The 21,096-nt window shown below is 27.5% G+C and overlaps 1 protein-coding gene across 2 annotated transcripts; it reads left to right on the top strand.

Annotated features, from left to right (window-relative positions):
- Positions 1 to 12,559: 12,559 nt before the first annotated feature.
- Positions 12,560 to 15,331, top strand: LOC121203440 (calcium uniporter protein 2, mitochondrial). Of its 2 annotated transcripts, XM_041080790.1 has the most exons (3): positions 12,560 to 13,256; positions 13,586 to 13,618; positions 14,724 to 15,331. In XM_041080790.1, exons 1-3 carry the CDS (start codon positions 12,669 to 12,671, stop codon positions 15,183 to 15,185), a joined length of 1,083 nt encoding a protein of 360 aa, XP_040936724.1. In that variant the 5' UTR covers positions 12,560 to 12,668; the 3' UTR covers positions 15,186 to 15,331. The 2 variants fall into 2 exon arrangements, with proteins under 2 accessions (XP_040936724.1, XP_040936727.1); XM_041080793.1 differs by lacking the exon at positions 13,586 to 13,618.
- Positions 15,332 to 21,096: the final 5,765 nt, after the last annotated feature.

Here is a 21,096-nt window from a genome sequence, read left to right as displayed (position 1 = left end):
ATATATATATTTGGTTACTCATATAGCATTGCTTTATTTTTTATATACATTATTAATTTTGATTTTTTTAAAATAATTATACCCAATGTTTATAAAGATTTCATAAATTGATTTTGTATATTATTTTATATCATATATTGTTATACCTTCATACATAATATATTATTTAAATTATCTTGTGAATTATAAATTTTTGACTAAATTTGTGTTTTAAATATTTTATACATAATTTGATTTGAACTTTATAATAACTGTTTCAATAAATATATATCCCAAGTTTTATGTAAATGTGTCAACTTATATATGCTATATAATTCTTCATTTTTTATGCACATTTTGTACATCATTTTGTTTTGTGTTATAATTATGCATGATACTTTATATTAATTATTCATTTTCCATGCTTAAAAGTTTTTTTTTTTTTTATAATGATTCTTAAACAAGGTTATTTGTATTTTGAGTATATTGTTTCATATGTTTTTTTACAATGTATTAAATATTTCATCAATTTTAAAATGAGTAAACATGTTTTTAAATGAATTTCTAAATTTTTGTTATTCAAGGTTTCGAAATAAGGCAATATCTAGTGTTTGGGGAATTTGGGAGAGTTGTGCTCAATCGTACTGGGTATGACTTTCCCGAAGAACCAAATATTTAGATAATCTCTTTTATAATTTTTCAAAAGTCGAAAATTGATCACATCTTAAATGTATAAGGGATCATATCCAATCGTACTGGGTATGAAACCGCATATCTTTGGAACGAGAGATTTTCGATCACCAACTTGAACTATTTAAACATTTTTATATATTTCAAAAAATCTTTTCCTTTAAATTTTTTACAAGGACAGCATCAAATCAATTTGGTACCAATTTTTGGGCGTAATGAGGGTGCTAACCCTTCCTCATGCGTAACCGACTCCCGAACCCATTTTTAAATTTTTGTGAACCAGAATTGTTTTAAAATGTTTTATTAGGTAATCCAATCACACCTAAACAAAAGGTTGGTGGCGACTCCACATTTTTGAGTTTTCAAAATTCGATCCCCATTGCTTTCAAAATAAAAAGGGTTTCGACATATATTTTATTTATTCTATTAAAAATAAATAAATTAGTCTATGCACGTTAGTTTAAAGAGCAACCCGGTTCTTCGTGTTAAACATTTCATTCATTTTTATTGTTAAAACCTAGCTTGATTAATGAATAACTAAACAATAACACGTGGTGTGCTATGTATATGTTATTCTGACATGCAATAACCAATTTTTAACTATAAAAATAGATAGAATATCTAAGAAAAAATAAAGAGAATTTGAGATGATACCATGTCCTTATTCAATGGCTACAATTAATAATTTTACATATAAAAATAATGTTGGATAAGGTTGTCGACATGAAATCAGTTATATATATAATGAATTTTGAGAGGTATGGAAATAATCTAGACAATATTCCCAAACAAATGCTATTTTAGATCTGTAAAAATTAAATTATTTGTACCCAAAAATGAGGATAGATTAAACATATACAATTATGTTGTGCCAGCTCTAAGAAGGGTGTATATATTATATTTTTTATATAATTATATATAATATATCTCCATGTTGTAAGCCACTTGTTTGACCATGAAAAGAGGGAGATAGATGAGCCTGTTTTTGCTGAAAGATTTAGCAGAAAATCAGCAAACACAACTCTAGACCTCTCAATGTACACAACGCATCGAATTTAAACTCTTATGCCTACAATATAATGTTCTAATCATTGGATCAAGAGGTTGTTGGCAGCACGTTGAAATTCTTAGATAAAAACATTTTAATATTTTTATAAGAGTGAGTCTTTGGTACAGTGGTAGTATTCTATTTTTTATATTTCACAAGTAGTTTTAAAAAATTGACGTATCTCTCTTCTTTTAAATGTTTATTCTTTAATATTTTACTATATCTCTATACAATACTTATCAACCCCTTAACTTTACTTGTGGAAACTAAAAATTTCACTGATAGTGTACAAAATATTTTCCCCTTTTATAATATATAATTAATACAAATATATATATTATTCGACCAAGTCAAATTTAATTCAAATTTGGGCATGAATTTTATTTAAACTGAACCACAATTTCATACTAATGAGACCACATGCCATAAATATGTTGAATATCAACTCTTAAAGATGATTATATAAACCAAACCAGCTAAATTAAGGATTTGATTTGTTAGTTATATCAATCTTAGACCTAAAATGCAAGTAAGCAAAGAGCTATAAGGAAAAAGACCATACTTGAACTTTCATCCATATAAAAGAAAATGCTCTAAAGGGCTAACACTAACCCTAAAAGTACCCTTTCGAATACATTAGTAGGCATTTTAAGCAAAGATGACCCCAAATCTATTGAACAACCTACTAATCTTCTCGTTGATTTTTATACCTTGAGAAAAACAAATTGAGAAACTCGAAAATTGTTTCAACTCATAATATTTGGTTCAGTTTTGGGTTACTTTTATTAAATTCAGCTCAGGTTGGTTTGATTTTCGATTCATAAAATAAAATATTTATTATTTGAATCTAAACCAGATTGATATTTGGAAGGGTTTTGAAAATTTTTATTAATTAAGTCCCTAAAATGAGCTCTAACAAAAGAATAAGCTCATTTAAAATATGAATCGAGTTTGAGCTTTAATATTCTAAGGTTGAGCTTCGTCTGACCCGGTTTGTTTTCATGTTCATAATATACTATATTTTTCTTTTCTTTATATATATATATAGTAATTTATATAATATGTAAATATTTTAAAATGTTCAAAATATAATAAAATAAAATAATAGTAAAAGTATATATAATCACTAAATATTAAATGAAAACAATTATATTTTTAAAAAATAAAAAATAATATGAACGGATAGTTAAATAGGCTTGAGTTAGGTATTTAAAAATATAAGCGGCCTAAGATAAAATTCTTTGAATGACATAGCCATGCTCAAAATAGTTTTTTTTTCTTAAAAACATTTGAGGTTTTTTTTAATCAAAATAATATAAAAATAATAATTACGAAAATAGTATAAGTTGTAATTAATTATAAAAATGAGTTGTTTTTTACAGTGTTATTGGGTGCCGCCAACCTATCAAGTGGCACCACCCTAAATTCCACTCACTCATTTGTCAATTATTATTGGGGGGAAACATTTTTTAAGTGGTGCCGTCAATGTGTCAGGCAACACCCAAAAATATATAAGTATTTTTCTTAAATAAAAATAAATGCCAGACAAGAAGAAAGAAAATCATTTTTTTTAAAGTGGTGCCTAACTGGCACACTCTTCCCAAAGACATATTTCAACTTTAGGTACAACGTTGTTATATGTGCTTTGAGTTGCTTTAACCATCGCTTGGTAAAAGAAGTGCTGCGTACACTACCAGTAACCATGTTGAACTAGTGAAAGCCCAACTTTGGTTTTTGCAGTGACTAACTTTTTTTTTATAACAACTATTTTTTTAAAATAAATTTAAACCGGTGTCATATGATACATTGGCGGCATCAGCTTAAAAAATAATTTTGTTCTTTCTGTATGGTATTTATTTTGTATTTAAGAAAAATACTCGTATAATTTTAAATGCCCCTTGACATATTGGTATCATCCAAAAACACTATAAAAAATCATTTTCGTAATTAAATTTTTTTATATATTATTTTGATAAAAAGCCAAACATTTGACTTAATTTTAACTTTAAATAATTAATTACTTAATCAATAACAAATACAATAATTTTTTTTCCTGTTTTTGGCGTGCTTAATTAATTAATTAAGAAAGGCAGTTGCAATTCTTAATGTTAAGCAACGCTAATAAATTACGAGCACGTAATCAACTTTAAAGTCATCTAAATCATGCATGTTTCATTAATTTTTTTTCATATATTATATATACAAATTTGAATAAAAAAGCATATCTTGAACTTAATTAATTAAATTTCATATATCTTTCCATGGTTTTTTTTGTGAATGTGATTAGGGTTTTTCACATATGGCTCCAACATCGATTTGATATATATATTTTCAGTTAATATCACTTATTGATATGGTGCCCTCCTTCACATGAATATTTAAAGTTTAATGTTTATGGGATTGTAAACGAGGATAGAGTAGGTTATGGAGGTGCCTTGAGAGATAAGGAGGGAGTCACGAGCTTTATTTTCAGGATCTGTAGCAACAATTGATACTGATTTGGCAGAGATTGGCGCAGTGATGGTAGCATTGGAAGTATTTTTAGCTATGACATAGAAGCTAAATGATTCTCTATTTATAGAACTTGGTTCAATAGTAGTGTTTAATTAGTGTGCAAATAAGTCAATGAGACCATGGTCTCTTCAAGCAACTTTCGCAGATATTGAAAAAGACATTGAGAAGGTAGGAAATGTTATTTTTTCGATGGAAGAAAAGAATAGAAACGAAATGAAAGCTTCCTTGATGATTGCAGGTATAAATCGTGAGGAAATGTTTAAAGCTTGGTGATGAGCTATTGCTTTATTCGAAAAGTAGGCATATTAGTGATTAAATGTGTTTTTTTTTGGAATACTGTAATGTTAAACTTTTGAACGTTGTTGTGTTTATTTTTTACAACAGAACAGATTGAATGAAGCAAAAAAAACTCTTCAATTATTTAAATTTATATATACAATCTTAATTTTTCTAGATTTTCAATTATAAAGATACATATCGAAGGAGTTTATAAATATAAATAATGATTGAATAATCGAAATATTTATTTTTTAATATTTTACTATACCTCTATACAATACTTATCAACCCCTTAACTTTATTTGTAGAATCTAAAAATTTCGCTTACAGTATACAAAACATTTTCTCTTTTTATATTATATGATTAATACAAATAGATATTATTCGATCAAGTCAAATTTAATTCAAATTTGGGCATGAATGTTTTTTAAACCGAACAACAATTTTGTACTAATGAGATCACATGCCATAAATATGTTGAATATCAACTCTTAAAGATGATTATATAAACCGAACCGGTTAAATTACGGATTTAATTTAGACTCTAATAATTTTGAGTTATATCAATCTAAGACCTAAAATGAATATAAGCAAAGAGCTATATCCCATATAAAAGAAAATGCTCTAAAGGGCTAACACTAACCCAAAAAGCACGCTTTCGAATAAATTAGTAGGCATTTTAAGCAAAGATTACCCCAAATTTGTTGAACAACCTACTAATCCTCTCGTTGATTTTTTTACCTTAAGAAAAAAATTTGAGAAACTCGAAAATTGTTTCGACTCATAATATTTGGTTCAGTTTTGGGTTACTTTTATTAAATTCAGTTTAGATTGGTTTGGTTTTCGATTCATAAAATAAAAAAAAATTATTATTTGAATCTAGACCCGATTAATGTTTAGAAGGGTTTTGGAAAAAAAATTATTAAGTCCACAAAATAGGTTTTGACAAAAGAATAAGTTTGTTTAAAATATGAATCGAGTTTGAACTTCAATATTCTAAGCTTGAGCTTCGTCCGACCCCGATTTGTTTTCATGTTAGTAATATGTTTTTTTTCTTTTCTTATATATATTGTAATTTATATATTATGAAAATTAAAAATACTATATATTATAATGTAAATATTTTTAAAATGTTTAAAATATAATAAAATAAAATATATATAATGATAGTAAAAGTATATATAATCACCCAATATTAAATGAAAACAATTATATTTAAATAGAAAATAAAAAATAATATGAACAAACAGTTAAATAGACTTGAATTAGTTATTTAAAAATATAAGTGAGTTAAGGTAAAATGCTTTGAATGACATAGCCATGTTCAAAACAGTTTTTTTTTTCTTAAAAAACATTCGAAGTTTTTTTCAATCAAAATAATATAAAAATAATAATTACGAAAGTAGTATAAGTTGTATGTTAATTATAAAAATGAGTTGTTTTCTACAATGTTATTGGGTGCCGCCAACCTGTCAAGTGGCACCACCCTAAATTCTACTCACTTATTTGTCAATCATTATCGATGAGAAATATTTTTTAAGTGGTGCCGCCGATGTGTCTGGCAACACCAAAAAATATACAAATATTTTCCTTAAATACAAAATAGATATCATACGGGAAGAAAAAAAAATCATTTTTTAAAGTGGTGACATTAATGTGTCAAGTGACACCCGTTTGAATTTAAAAAAAAAAATTATACCAACGCATCCCGCTAACTAATTTGACTGGCACAGGAAAGCCATTGCTCTTCCCAAAGACATATTTCAGCTTTAGGTATAACGTTGTTATATGTGCCTTGAGTTGCCTTAACCATCACTTGGTAAAAGAAGCGTTGCCCACACTACCAGTAATCATGTTGAACTAGTGAAAGCCCAACTTTGGTTTCTGCAATAACTGACCTTTTTTTTTTTTATAACCACCATTTTCTAAAATAAATTCAAACCGGTGTGACCTGATATATATTGGTGGCACCACCTTAAAAAAAATGATTTTGTTCTTTCTGTATAATATTCATTCTGTATTTAAGAAAAATATTTTATAATTTTGAAATGCTGTCTGACACATTAGTATCATCTAAAAACACTATAGAAAACATTATTTTCGTAATTAATTGTTTTTATATATTATTTTGATAAAAAGCCCAACATTTTGACTTAATTTTAACGGTTACATAATTAATTACTTAATCAATAACAAATACAATATTTCTTTTTTCTGTTCTTGGCGTGCTTAATTAATTAATTAAGAAAGGCAGTCGCAATTCTTAATATTAAGCAACGCTAATAAATTACGAACACGTAATCAACTTTATAGTCATCTAAATCATGCATGTTTCAATATTCAATTTTTTTTCATATATTATATACGTATTTGAGTAAAAAAGCATATCTTAAACTTAATTAATTAAATTTCAAATATCTTTCCATGGTTTTTTTTGGTGAATGTGATTAGGGTTTTTCACAAATGGCTACAACATCGATTTGATATATATTTTCTATTAATATCACATATGTTTTTTTAATGTGATTAGGGTTTTTTACATATGACATTGATATTGTTGTATGTATAAAAGGATATAGGTTTAAACGCATTAAAATACATTTAGAACAATTTGTATAAAAAAAAATTCCACCAAAATTACTATTTTAGCATACACATTTGATGGGAATTTCTTCATTCTTAGATATTAGTGGATTCCATGTTTGCATTTTGCTTTTTTATTTCGTTTTCTTGAAAATTTCAAATGTGTACAGCACTTGCATAATTGTATTTTGAGCTGAAATTGACCAATTGAGAAAAAAAAAACCAAGAAAAATATAATTTGGATTCCACTTTGATTGTAATATGTGATTAGATACAATGACTAAATGTAAGTAATTCTATTCTTTAGGGCATGAGAATGAGGTCTCTAAGGTGTAGTCATGGTATTAATGATGGATGTAAAGACATTCTCTCACTTCGTATGTATATATTTACAATCATACATAAAACCTTTCAAAGCTTATTCTAAAGGGAAAATAAAATACATAAAATATCACAAGTAGTCATTTGAAAATGAGTATTATATTTCATGTATCAACATGCATTTTAGTTTTTTTACTTCAAATGTATTAATACATTCCTGATAAGTATCGGTATTTTCTTGCTAAGTATCAGTCCCATACCTTTCTAGAAAGTGTTGTTAAATAAACTGCATAATAGCCTTTAGTTAAGCCCTAATATCTCTCATTTCCATGATGACATTAAACTAGTGAACTTCATTGATGATATTTTTCTCATTATGGTGCTATCTAAAGTTTTATCTGAAGATTCAAATTATTCATCAATGGTGTCTTGTTAAATAAAGTGCACAAGGAAATAATTAGGCACGTCAACTTCAATAGCCTTTAGTTAAGCTGTAATATCCATCATTTCCATGATGACATTAAACAAGTGAACTTCATTGATGATATTTTTCTTATTATAGTGCTATCTAGGGTTTTATATAAAGATTCAAATTGTTCACCAATGACATTTAATAAATTACTGACATGTTTACACTTTCCAATTAAATCATGTATATTAGTAAAAAGTTTAATCTTTAGAAACATCACATTAAAGCCATCTGATAGCTCCAGTCATTCATAAAGAGGAATTTTAGGTTAAGAGCTAATATCAATAGGTGCAAGTGGTTCATCTTTATGACTAGTGTAAGTAATGTTCATCCATCCAAAATGGAGAAGAATCAACTCCTTTCAAATTTTATAGTTATCACTAGTTAAAACGACTATGTCACATATGATATGAGAAAAATTTACAGATTTTATTACTACATAAAATAAGATATATATTTATGTCACAAAAATATTGAGGAAACTAAGCATGCATTTTTTTAAACTAAATTTAATTTTCAACCTATTAAAAAGAGTCAAATCGCTTTTTTAATGAAAATGTTAGCTAAAGCCTTAGTTTTTTTTAAAATAATTTTGGCATTATAACCCACTAGGTAGTTCAAGTGTATTTCTTGCTGACATGACACTATTTTTTTGATATGTTAGATCAACAAATAATTTAAAAATTATAAAAAATATTTAAAAAATAAAGTATTAAAAAAAAGATAAAAGAATTTCATAAAACTTCAAAATTGAGCATGAAGTACATGAGAATTGTAATACGGGCTCTCATGTTTAAAAATTTTTGTGTTTTAGTCCGTATTTCTTTTAAAAAATAATAATTCAACCATTTTATTTTAAAAGTTGATAGTCAAATTTAACTCTTTTTAAAAGGTTGAGAACCAAATTTAACTAAAAAAAAGAGAGTAAAAACTAAATTGATAAAAGATGTAAATATTATAGGCTAAATTTAGCATTATGCCTATTAAACTTTATGATGAACTATTAGATTTTTTTATATAATTACTTTAGATAGATTAAGAAAAAAATATTATTTATCTTCACCTTTAACCTTTAACTCGAGTCGACTCAACTCAATTTCAATATAATTTTACTAACTTGATTATATTTCACTAACTTGATTATATTTCAATATAATATATAAAGACAAAGGCAAATATTACCTCCAATACCAATTGGTAGAAATCTTTAAATGAAATTAAATCTCTAAAGCTTAGGGACTTATTCACGATTTATGTATATATAACATAATAATAATGTTTTTCCATAAAAAAAATTGAATCTATTTAATGGACATTAATGTCTTTCATTAAAGACATAATTGTTTTGATTTCTCAATATATTTATCGAAGCGAGTTTAATAATTAATCTTCCGTATTCTGTAAGTCTATTATGAGGTAGATGCTGGTCATGAGTTTCAAAACTGCTTCATACTTAGGGTGAGGATCGAACCCTTAAACACTAGTTAAGGGTTCGAAAGACTTTTACCATCTCACCTAACTCCCATAATTGAATATATAATTTTTATTTTGTATATTCAAAACTCAAATGATATATTAATAGAATTAATAACATCTTAATGTCTTTATTGAAGTTCGACCCAAGAGATATTATGCTGGAATCTCATATTACTTTTCTTAAGCTAAACACTCTTTTGTAATTTTGGGAAGTGGGAATTAGAATCGAAACCCTCTAATCAAGCAATTGCCATAAGCATGAGAGACAAAAAATCTTAGCTTTTGAGCATCCAATATTGTATAACCCATACTAGATTTGCAAACAATGAACATCTTCCACCACTAATATTATTTAATTATGTGCTTCAAGAAAAAAAAAGGAATATGAATGGATTGATGTGAGGATAAATGAAATTCTAAGTCATGGAAGTTTGTGATGTTAACTTAAGATGCTTGGGTCCAAACTTTCAAAAGAATAACTTCACATCTACCTTTTAATATATACCCTACATTCATGTTTTCGTATTTAAAAAATTGGGTAAATTAGTTTCTGCATATTAGATAAAAGAGCAAATTAATTATTCTGTTAAAAATTACATCAATTTTTACTGTTAAAAAATAGTTCTTATACATCAATATGAGCTATACATGACACGCCATGCTTCATTGTCTGGTTATTTCGTTAATCATGCTGATTTTTAACAATATAAATGGATGGAACTTTTAAAATAAATGATCAATTTACTCTTTGAACTAATGTATGTTGACTAATTTACCCATTTTTTAGTTTGAAAATCAACTCTTAATATAACGACCTAATTTTTAGTTTGTTACTGTTGTAACAATTTAGAGGATGTGAAATATTTAATCCTATTTTTCAAAAAATGACGAGTAATTTAGAAAATGTAAATGAAATGAAAATTAAGTAAACTCATTAACAAATTACAAACTTCTCATGTGCTTTTCTCTTCCAAATCCTTATAAAAACAAGTGGATTTTTATGGCACATGGACCTAGTAAAAGGAAAATCAACATTAATGTGCCTTTAAGATTTTAAATGGACGGCTGCAAAGCTAAATCCATAATTGTGTGATTGTAAATTAAGACATACAAGTAAAGATAGGAATATCAATGGGGTGGTATGTATGGTTTTAAACCACCAAGGTGATTGATGAGATTGTTGACATAACCACTAATGGCCTTAGGAATTTTTTTAATTAACTCGTGTTGAATTAGATGAATTTGGATTTAAAATTTTTTGATTTGTGTCAATTTCAAATAAAGATAGTGTCAGAGCCGTCAAGTTATGTAGGGTTTAGATTATTCAAAGGTTTCGAGTCAAGTTATTATGAGTTCGGGTTATTTCAAGTTCAAATCATTTTTAATTATTTGTTTGGATCATTTAATGTTCATACTATTTCAGATTTGGATCGATTTGAGTTTTCGTCAAGTTTATTTTAAGTTAAGTTTAAAATTAGATTGATCAATTCAAATTTTTTATTCAAGTGAAAATTAATTGTGGTGGCTTCGAAACATTTTTAAGAATGGTTTTTCTAGAATAAAAAAAAGTCTGAAAAATAGATTCAGGTCCCCCTTTGTTCAATGCAAATTTAATCACCATTCATAATATAAATGGTAATGAATGATACCGGAAAAATCTCGTTTAAATTTTATTGTAATTAATGATATTATTTTAATAATTAAATATTAGGTTTTTTTTTTGAAAAAAAGATCTAGTACATATTTAAAATCCAAATCATAAATGCCGATTGAGTTTTCGCTTGATTAACATAAGTATTATTGTTAATGTAGGAAGACGCGGGTTCCGGTGTGAGGAGAGATTATAAATAGTTTTAAGCATTGTGTAAAAAAATACATATATAATCAGAACATATAATAAAATTATTTAAATAAATTCAAATCGATATAATTTTATTTTTAAAAAAATCAAAGCACCTAAATTTGAAAATGCTAGAAGTTAGAATTTTATATGATAAATTAAAATTCTTTTATTTGATTTAATGATATAACCATTAATTATTTTATAACAGCTCGAGTTTTATTCAAAAAAATAAAATAAAATCAACATGCATGTATGGATAAGACTGTTTAATATAGGTAAATATACTTCTATTTTGCATGTTCCCACGTGGGCAGTAGCTGAGTGTAGTCATTAATGAAAAATTTTCTCACCCAATGAGAAAGAAAATTCGTTGAGGAATTTTCGCGACTACCAAACAACCGTCAAGAAAGAAATCTGAAAACCTATGTGGCGACACGTTTGCGGGAACGTTTCTCTTAAACTAATAAACACAAAAAGAATCTTTGCTTTCTGTTTTAATTAATTCGAAATTATAACAGTATGGATATTATTATTAATACAAAAATATATAAGTTTAAATATGTTGAAATATATTATTTTTGTATTTATGGATTAAGAAAGAACTATAAATATATTGTACTAAAAAGAACAGATATAATTATAATTTATAATAAAATTATTCAAAAAAATTAAATCTAAACTGTATAAAACATTTTATAATTAAATTATTTTGTGAGCTACTATACTAATTATCACTCAATATTATTAAAAAATTAATGTTTTAGTTAAATTTCTGTTAAAAAAGTGATTTAATTTTTTTAAAAAATTGATGGTTAAATTTAATTTAAAAAATAAAATAAAATATAAAAACATTTAAAACTAAATTTATCAAAAAAATTATGGAAATGAGATTACCTAAGGAAGTCAACATCTAAAAGAGATGCGAACTATAAATATTCATATGATCAGACGGTTCGGACGGTGTTTGTTGGTTCAAGCTTAGCCATCCACGTGTTATGACTTAATAAATCACGCGCTTCAATATTTTATCTCGAGAAAACCACATCCTCCAATTTCTCGTCTCCCCCTCCGATATATTCAATTTACATCCTAGGGGAGGTAGCAACTTAAAAGTACAAGAAAATATATATATATATATATTTTAAATTTTTTTAATAAAAAACTATTTAATTAATAAAATAAAAAGAAAAATAAAAAAATAGCCCTCAATAATATCCTTTCTAAAATACCATCTCCAAAATCTCTTAAATTATCGCGTTATTTTTAATTATTTTAAATAATTTTAAAAAATAATTTTTCTTTCTTCTATTCGTCTTCCTCCATTGTTGGATACTATAAAAAGGGATTAAACCCTCTATTGGTTTGCCATCATCATCAAGCAAAGCAAAAGCTTTGAAATCTTTACTCTCTTTCCCAGAAATACAGGAAAAAAAGAGCTTTTTTATTATTTTCTTTAAATTTCATCAATGGCGTTGAAGAAAACTTTGGTGGAGAAGCTTTTCAGTATTTCGAAAATTTCATCACAAGCTGTTACCAATTGCCGGATTTCATCAACGACGATTCAAAATCGAATCTCGAAGAATGCCGGGAAAGGTACGGCCGAAATGGCACCGGATCCGGGAGATCTTAACGGTGCCGGTAATGGTGTGTTCAAGCGGTTTCTTCATAAAGGATCTGCGGTTTCACCGGCAATGAGGACGTTACCGAGGGGGAAAGATTTGATTGAGAAGTTGAAGGAGATTGATATGTCGAAGGATCGGATCCGTTTAGACGGGTTGAACTTGAACCCGGTCTTGACGGCTAAACCGGTGGTGCCGGAGGTGACTTCGTTGTCGGTTCAGGAATTGAAGAAGTTATTAAGGGTGGCGCAGTTGGAAGCGGTGAAAACGAGGTTGATGAAGACAGGTAAAACCTGGATTTCGTATTCGGATTTCATTCGGATCTGCGGTGAAAGCTGTTCGGATCCAGAACAAGGATTGCAGTTCGCTAAATCGTTAGATGAATCTGGAAACGTCATCGTGCTGGAAAACGTCGTCGTTTTACGACCCGATCAGGTACATAACTAATTTCCCCCCTTTAATAATTATCTCTTTGAAAAATATCCCTCTTTTTTGCAGAAAAGATTTTGTTCTTGTTGTTGTCAAAAAAAAAAAAAAGATTTTGTTCTTGTTTTTGGCTTACAGATAACAACAGATTTATGCATATGGTGGATGGAAATTAAAAAAAATAGAAAAAAATAAGAAAAAAAACATAGGTTCAACACAAATTTAAATATTTAATCTTTTTTTATATTTTTTAAATTAGAAATTAGAATCTACCGAAGACTGATATGGTTTTTTTTGTGGGTATTTTTGTGGCTTCTTTTTTTCTCTTTTTTTCACAGGATTTTTTACGCACAGTGTTAAAGGTTTCCCAGGTTTGAGATGGTTTCTGAGAACTGAAGGACCCAAAAACAACCAAAAAATAAAAATTAAATGCTTAATTTGTGTTAAATTATTTCTGATGCTATTAGTGAATTAAGAACAAACTTTTCAAAGTTATCAATTAAGTACTTAATTGATTATTTTGTTAAGTTTGATTTTAATTCACTTAGAGCTTCAAATAATATAAATTCAAATTAAGCATTTAACCCCCCCCCCCCCCCAAAAAAAAAAAAACCCTTACATGCTTCGACACTGTGATTACAAAGATCACATTTTTTTTCAGTGGGGTCTAAGGGGTAAAGATAAAGCCATTGCCTTTAGTCCTTTACCCCCACCCCATTTATTTATTAAAAAAATAGAAACTTTACTGTTAATTCATAGAAAAATTGGATGACGGTGGGAAAGTGAGACACTTGGTTCGTTGGCCCGTTTTTAAATACCTTTTTTCTGATTTGTGTGGTGCAAGTGGAAAAGAACGGTGAGTAAGAAAAGTGAGGAACAAGAAAAAGAAAATGAAAGGGACTGATTGGGGGAATTGGGAATTATGGTTTTTTATTTGGAGTTCAATTTGTGTAATTATATTGACCAAAGGAATAGCCTTTGATAACGATAACTGAGAATTAGGGTTTTTGATCGGAGTTCAATTTGTGTAGTTATATTGACCAAAGGAATAGCCTTTGATAAGGATATTTGCGATTAGGGTTTTTAATTGGAGTTCAATTTGTGTAATTATATTGACCAAAGGAATAGCCTTTGATAAGGATAATTGGGAATTAGGGTTTTTGATTGGTGTTCAATTTGTGTAATTTTATTGACCAAAGGAATAGCATTTGATAAGGATAGACTTTAAAGGCTTCAACTTGATATAACCTTTTTTTTTCTTATACTCAATGTTTTGTTTATTTTATTGGTTTTTTTTTTACAATTTTTTGTATTTTACAAAAAAAACCCTTAATTTTTTTAAAATTCTTTTTTGATTATTTGATTGGTTTTTCATGTTGTTTTTGAGCTGTCATACATGGAAACATTCAAAGGAAATATGAAATTGAGCCATGTTTTACCCAAAAGTGTTTTTGTTTCATTTTTTTCTTATTACAGGTAGCAAAAGCACTTGGTGGTCTAATTCCTTTACCCGAACCCGGTCCGAGTGACCCGAGAAGAAAAGAATTAATCGAGTTGGAGCAACAAAAAGCCGTGATCGATACGAAAGCTGATTCCTTGGTCCGTCGTGAACTCTGGCTCGGTTTAGCTTACTTGGTGGTTCAAACCGCCGGGTTCATGAGACTAACCTTTTGGGAACTCTCATGGGATGTGATGGAACCTATTTGCTTCTACGTCACTTCCATGTACTTCATGGCCGGATATGCATTTTTCCTTAGAACGTCCAAAGAACCTTCTTTCGAAGGATTCTATCAAAGCAGGTTCAACGCAAAACAAAAGAAACTTATCGAGTCTCAAGGCTTTGATATCCAAAGATATAATCAACTGAAAGAAATATTTTACCCGGATTCATCTTTCCAACAAGCCTTTAAAACGGCATCATTTGATCATTCCGAATAAAATAGAAACAAGAAATAATACAATTTTGTTTTTAGGATTCTAGGGTGCGGCTTTTGTGTAATATTCTTTAAGGAGTCCCTTTTTTTTTATTTCTCCCATATGAAATATTGGGATTGAAAGTTAATCCAAATACGAAATTAGATAAATTGACTTATGAAATCATTTAAAAATCAATATTCCTTTTAAGTTCAACTTTTTAATATTTGAATTGGAATACCTCAATTTTTTACTTTATCCATTATAGAAAATGGCATCTTTTATATACTTCAATCAGTGCCCAAAAAAATATGAAGTGTAATGGTAATTAAACCATCTTTTGTACCCTTTATGCCATTTGAAAATTTGGGTCAATAATGGAGTCCCCACATGCACTAACAAAGTTTGAACAAATCCCAATAAGTACCAAAAATGAAAGACAAATCCAAGTAGAGTGCACGTTATAGCCATTTCCACAGTTAGATTTATAAATTTGGAAATTTTTTATTATATATGGAGAGTATTTACAACCTTTCTCGACCTTTTATTCTATTTACGGAGTCTAAAATTTTTATAGATAATGTATAAAATAATTTCCACACATATACATGTTTAATTATATTGATAATTACCTATTTAGTAGTAAATTATATAGATAAAACCATTTTTTATTGCTAATTGTTAAACAATTGTTTTTAATATCAGTATAATAATAAATTTAGTTATTAATGTTTATATATATTTTTTAAATTAATCCTTATTCTACGCTTCAAGGTTTGGTTGAAGTATTAATTTTTACATATGTTTTAGTCATTCGTTATCTATAAGTTAACCATAATTTAGTAATTTTTAGCCACTCACATAACTTGTTTGTGGTAAAGGGAAGGAAAACTTTTCACTTATTTTAAAGAAGTTTTATTTTTTACAAGAACTATTACTCATCTTTCTAATTGTATGATTGAATTTGTACTAATTATTCTTTATTTTATGTCTAACTATTTTAGAACATATGTGTTTAATAAGCTTTGTCCTCAAGTTATTACACCAGTAACCAAACATAAATGTTTACAATTATCTAATTTTATCTTATTTTTGACACAAAAATAAAACTAAATTGAAACAATGTATAAATGTTGAGTGCTGAAATTACTAATATATCAATTCTAAAAATGGTCACATCTTCTTCCCGTTAACTATTTAACGAAAAGTGACAAAAAAAGATAATATAATTGGATGACCAGAAACGAAACTTATTAATATGGGTGACTACCACTGTAGTTTATCCCATGTAAATATTATCGTTTTTAGCCTTTTAAGGATGATCAAATAGAAGTCGAACATTTTTTAAAGTGATTTTCATGCTCGTCACACCAATTTATAATACAAATTTAAGTGACTGCTAACATGTTTAAAATACAACATATTATGAATGAGTTTGATATTACTTTAGAACATGATATACAACATTTTAAAAGTCTCTTGAAAAAAGGTAATCGTAATTTGAACATTTAAACCATTTCTTAATCAAAAAAGACATTAATTTGAGTAAAATAAAAAATAAAAAAAATTGACCCAAAATAAAATATTTAGATGATTTATAAAATTCAAACTAAAAAAATTTAACTGAATCGAGATTTTATTTTTTTACTTAATTTATAAGTAAAATTCAAATTAAATCAAACCAAATTATAATAAACAATGACCTTACTCAATTTACCCTAAAAAGACATTACTTGGGTGTTTATATTACTGTAATTTTATATCTTACGGCAACGAGTTAGGTGAACCAGATTTCCTTCCAACTATATATATTAGTGGCCAATTTCACTACCACATGACAACCTCATCAAGTTGTCATAAAAGCTGCAAATTACCCTATCTCATTAAAACTTCACCAGCTCCCTCCTGCATTCCTTTTTAGAATATAATGGAATCGAGAAAAAAAATTAAAATTAAAAAAAAAGTTAAAATTAAAATTATTTAAAAAGTTAAATTATATAATTAATTTAAATCATTAAAAGACTTAAAATGAATGATTTGTTAGAATCATAAACTAATATATGATATAACATCAATAACAAAACAAGAATAAAATTAAATACGAAAGTGCACTTGAATTTATGAATTCCTTAAAGTTTTTTCAAAATTTGAGAATTTGATATTCAAAGAATATTTGCTAAGGATGAGATATTAAAAAAATTATCTTGCGTGTAATTTGGAGACCATAACCCTAATATATATAGTCCTAATTTCTAATTAACACATCATTAATCTACGTATATTTGACCCTGCTTTATTTAATTAATAATTAAAACCCAATAAACTTTAATCAAATTAGATCACTCTTAATTTGAACTAACCTATCATGATAATAAATAAAAACATGTAATTATCTTTATTATATATCACTAATAATATTTTCTAATTTCATCAACGCTTCATCTCTGAATTAGGGATACTATTCATATATGCACAAACATGCACATTATGTCTAAAACGTTATCACTTACCTCCTTAAAAACTCTATAAATTTTACGAATGAACAATTTTTAGCTAAGTCAGTTACGAAAATTCACCTTTCTTTCTTTGTGAGTGCATTACTAGGGAAGGTTTTAACCAGACAGGTTGATGCTTTGAGTTTATGTTAGCGTTAGGTGTCCAAAGCTTTTGGGACCCTGTAAAACCGTGTCACAAATGGCAGCCTCATAAAATTAGAATCTGGCAACTACTCTCTCCCTATAATTTTCCAACCATGGCACGAGATTTCTAACCTATTAAAATCATAATTATCAACATCTTTCATTTTATGCCTCAATGGAAGGAATGGTTAAAGCTTTGTGTTAATACTTTAAAATTTAGGGTTTGAGTTCTAATGATATCGTCTCTACTAAATTATAATGGCTTTAATTGTATTAAATATTTAGAAAGTACACAAATGTTTTGGGGATTTTATTTATCATAGGGGAATTGGAAAATGCAATTAAGGGCCAATTAAATTTTAGTTTGATTGACATTGACATTATTATTTATGCAGGAGAACATGGGTTCAAACACATAGAAGCACATTTATCTTTATTAGGAAGAGATTATGGGTAATTTTATCTTTCTATTGAGAGATTGGGAGAGATTGGGAAAGGATTATGGGTAGTTTTATCTTTCTATTGAAAGATTGGGAAGGGATTATAAATAGTTCTAAGCATTTGTATATATATATATATATAAATAAGGAGGTCGGTTGAAGAGTAGTATATATAATAGAAGTGTTCAGGGCCGGCTTAGGTAAACAACAAGTCATGCTTATGTATGGTATTAGTTATATCTATTAAAATTCAAAGCCCGACCTGGTATTTGGAAGGGTTTGAAAAATAATATCAAGCCCAGAAATATGAGTTTGGGTAAGAAAATTAGACTTATTTAAAATATGGGTTAGAACTTGGATTCTAACATTATTGTTTTTAATATTGTAATATATTATGTAGTTTATATCACATCAAAATTAAATCTGAAATAATATATAGGACATAATGTAAACATATGTTAATTTCACTGTTTTTAAAATTTTAATACAATAAAAAATAGTTAAAATAGTTAAATACTAAATTAAAAATAGTAAAAATTAAAATTTTAATTCCTTTTTTAATTCAATTAAAATTACCAATGAAATTTAAATATTAGTGTTTCTCAAAGCATTTTCGAGTGAGCTAACATCCGCACTTATAAATTATCTAATATTATCTCATCTAATGTTAATGAATACTCAACGAACTAAATTAGTGGCATGATGGAAACAACTGTGTGTAGAGGCAAAGACACCGTGAGAGTAACAATGACCTCACCCCAAAAAGAAGGTAAAATCATTAATTAAACCCTTAAAATTTTTGTAAATTATATAATAATATAAAAATAAAATTGTATTCTAACTTTCAAAATTTTGTAATTTACTTTTAACCCCTAGCGTAATTTTCTGGTCTCACCCCACGTGTATGTCGGCTTGGATGGAGTTCATCTTTGGGACTTCGTTAATTTGCCAATGTCTTGCCGACTAATTTAGTCAACGTGCTTAATTTCAACTCAACCCTTCAAAATAATAATAAAAACGTGAAACATTAGAGGGTTTTGACTCATTTACAAACATTTTAAATTAAGAAATAAATGTGTGATGTAATGTATGAGAAATATACGTTTCAAATACATGAAATTTTCAGTGCTTTTAAACTTTTAAACAAATTTGATTACTCGTTTAAAGCATTGTCCTTTATTTCTTTCCGCAACAAAAAAGTATTATCCTTTCTACCATATCATCCATTCAATTAAGGTTGTAAGTAAATCGAATTAAGTTTGAATACTATTTAAGCTTGATCGAACATCTACTTTTAAGTTCGATTAAATTCGTTTATCAATTTTTATATTTGAATTCAAGCTTAAACTTGATAATTAAACTTAGAGTTAATTAAGCTCGAGTTCTACTTTTATGGGAAATAATATTACAATTTTTCACCGTGATCTACTTTGAATCCTAGCAATCCATGGACCATTTCTTGGTCTCCTCCTTCCGATCACTTCATCAAAGATCAATTGTGATGCTTCCTACATCAGCGAATACAACATTAATGTGCTGGAATTGTTGCAGTTGTTTATAATGACAGAGAGGTTGTTGCTGATGGGATCAACACACAAGTACGTTGATCGAATGCATTTGTGGCTAAAGCTCTAGTTATTAGACTTGGTTCATCTCTCATCCAATGAAAAGTTTGGCATAAAGTCGAATTGTAGCCATACTATTAAAATGATTAAGGTAGTGTTTGAAAAATCATCTAATTATTAAACTTGAATGTAATTACTTGTAATTACACAAAGATGGTATGTTTGAGTAACTATTGTAATTGGTGAATTTCACTGAATTGGATGTAATTGGCGTACCCCAATTACACTTTTCAATTCTTAAGGAGAGGGTGAGAATTGAAGTAATTACACAGGTAATTACACTCAAATCCAATGTATTTTATTTTTATAAAAATTATATTATAAGCATGAACACGTAAGAGTATTTGGGATTGTTATACTAACAAATTTCTTATATTCTAAACCCTAAAAAATTATATTATAAAAATAATTTATATAATTTAAAAAGTTATAACAGAAAATGTGTTCATGTTATATATATAAATAATATACTTATTCATAAAAAATGTTTTAATTTTTTTTTATTATCATAACTTATTTATAAAAAAATAAATTCCTAAACTTATGAAAAAATTATATTATTTATAAAAAGTGTTAAAATGGATTTGAACCGTTTATAAAATCCTTCTAATAAAGGTTATATATTTTAAATTTTATGTTATTTTTATTTAATTTACGTATTATAAAAGTGATATAACTTAATATAAATCTTTCTCCAAATTAAATTTATATAAGTTTTTGTAATTAAAACTACATATTATTTGGACTGTGAGCCTAAATATTATAAGGTCGATACTAATTATACAAATAGAAAAAGTTTTTTTTGTACCATATCGTGGATATGTTACTATTTGAGAGAGTGGTACTAGATACAAACACCATAGACAGCTTGTGAACTCTTTAATTTGAGACATTACTGTACAAGCCCAATTTGCGGGCCCAAATAACCCACTAAACCCATTAAATTACAGCCCAAATACCCCAAGCCCAAAAGAGCCCTAGCCCAATAAAAAATCAGAAAAAAGGAAACCCTAGCCGTTCGGTCAACCCCTCTTTTGCCCCACTTGCCTCTGACGACGCCTGCAGCACCGCCCTCGTCAAATCCACCGCCACTGGTACCTGCAAACATTAATGAGAATAGACAGAAAGCAAGAATAGAGGCATGTAAACGGCTATTTAAAGCCAAATCCAAAACCATTGTAGGTTCGGACATTTTTCAAACACAAAAACATAGATTCAAGAAAGATAATCA

The sequence above is a fragment of the Gossypium hirsutum genome, chromosome A02 (genome assembly GCF_007990345.1).
Source record: "Gossypium hirsutum isolate 1008001.06 chromosome A02, Gossypium_hirsutum_v2.1, whole genome shotgun sequence".
NCBI classification, from domain to species: Eukaryota; Viridiplantae; Streptophyta; class Magnoliopsida; order Malvales; family Malvaceae; genus Gossypium; species Gossypium hirsutum.
The sequence above is the reverse complement of the archived record's forward strand: the minus strand, read 5'-3'. Positions and strand labels throughout refer to the sequence as shown.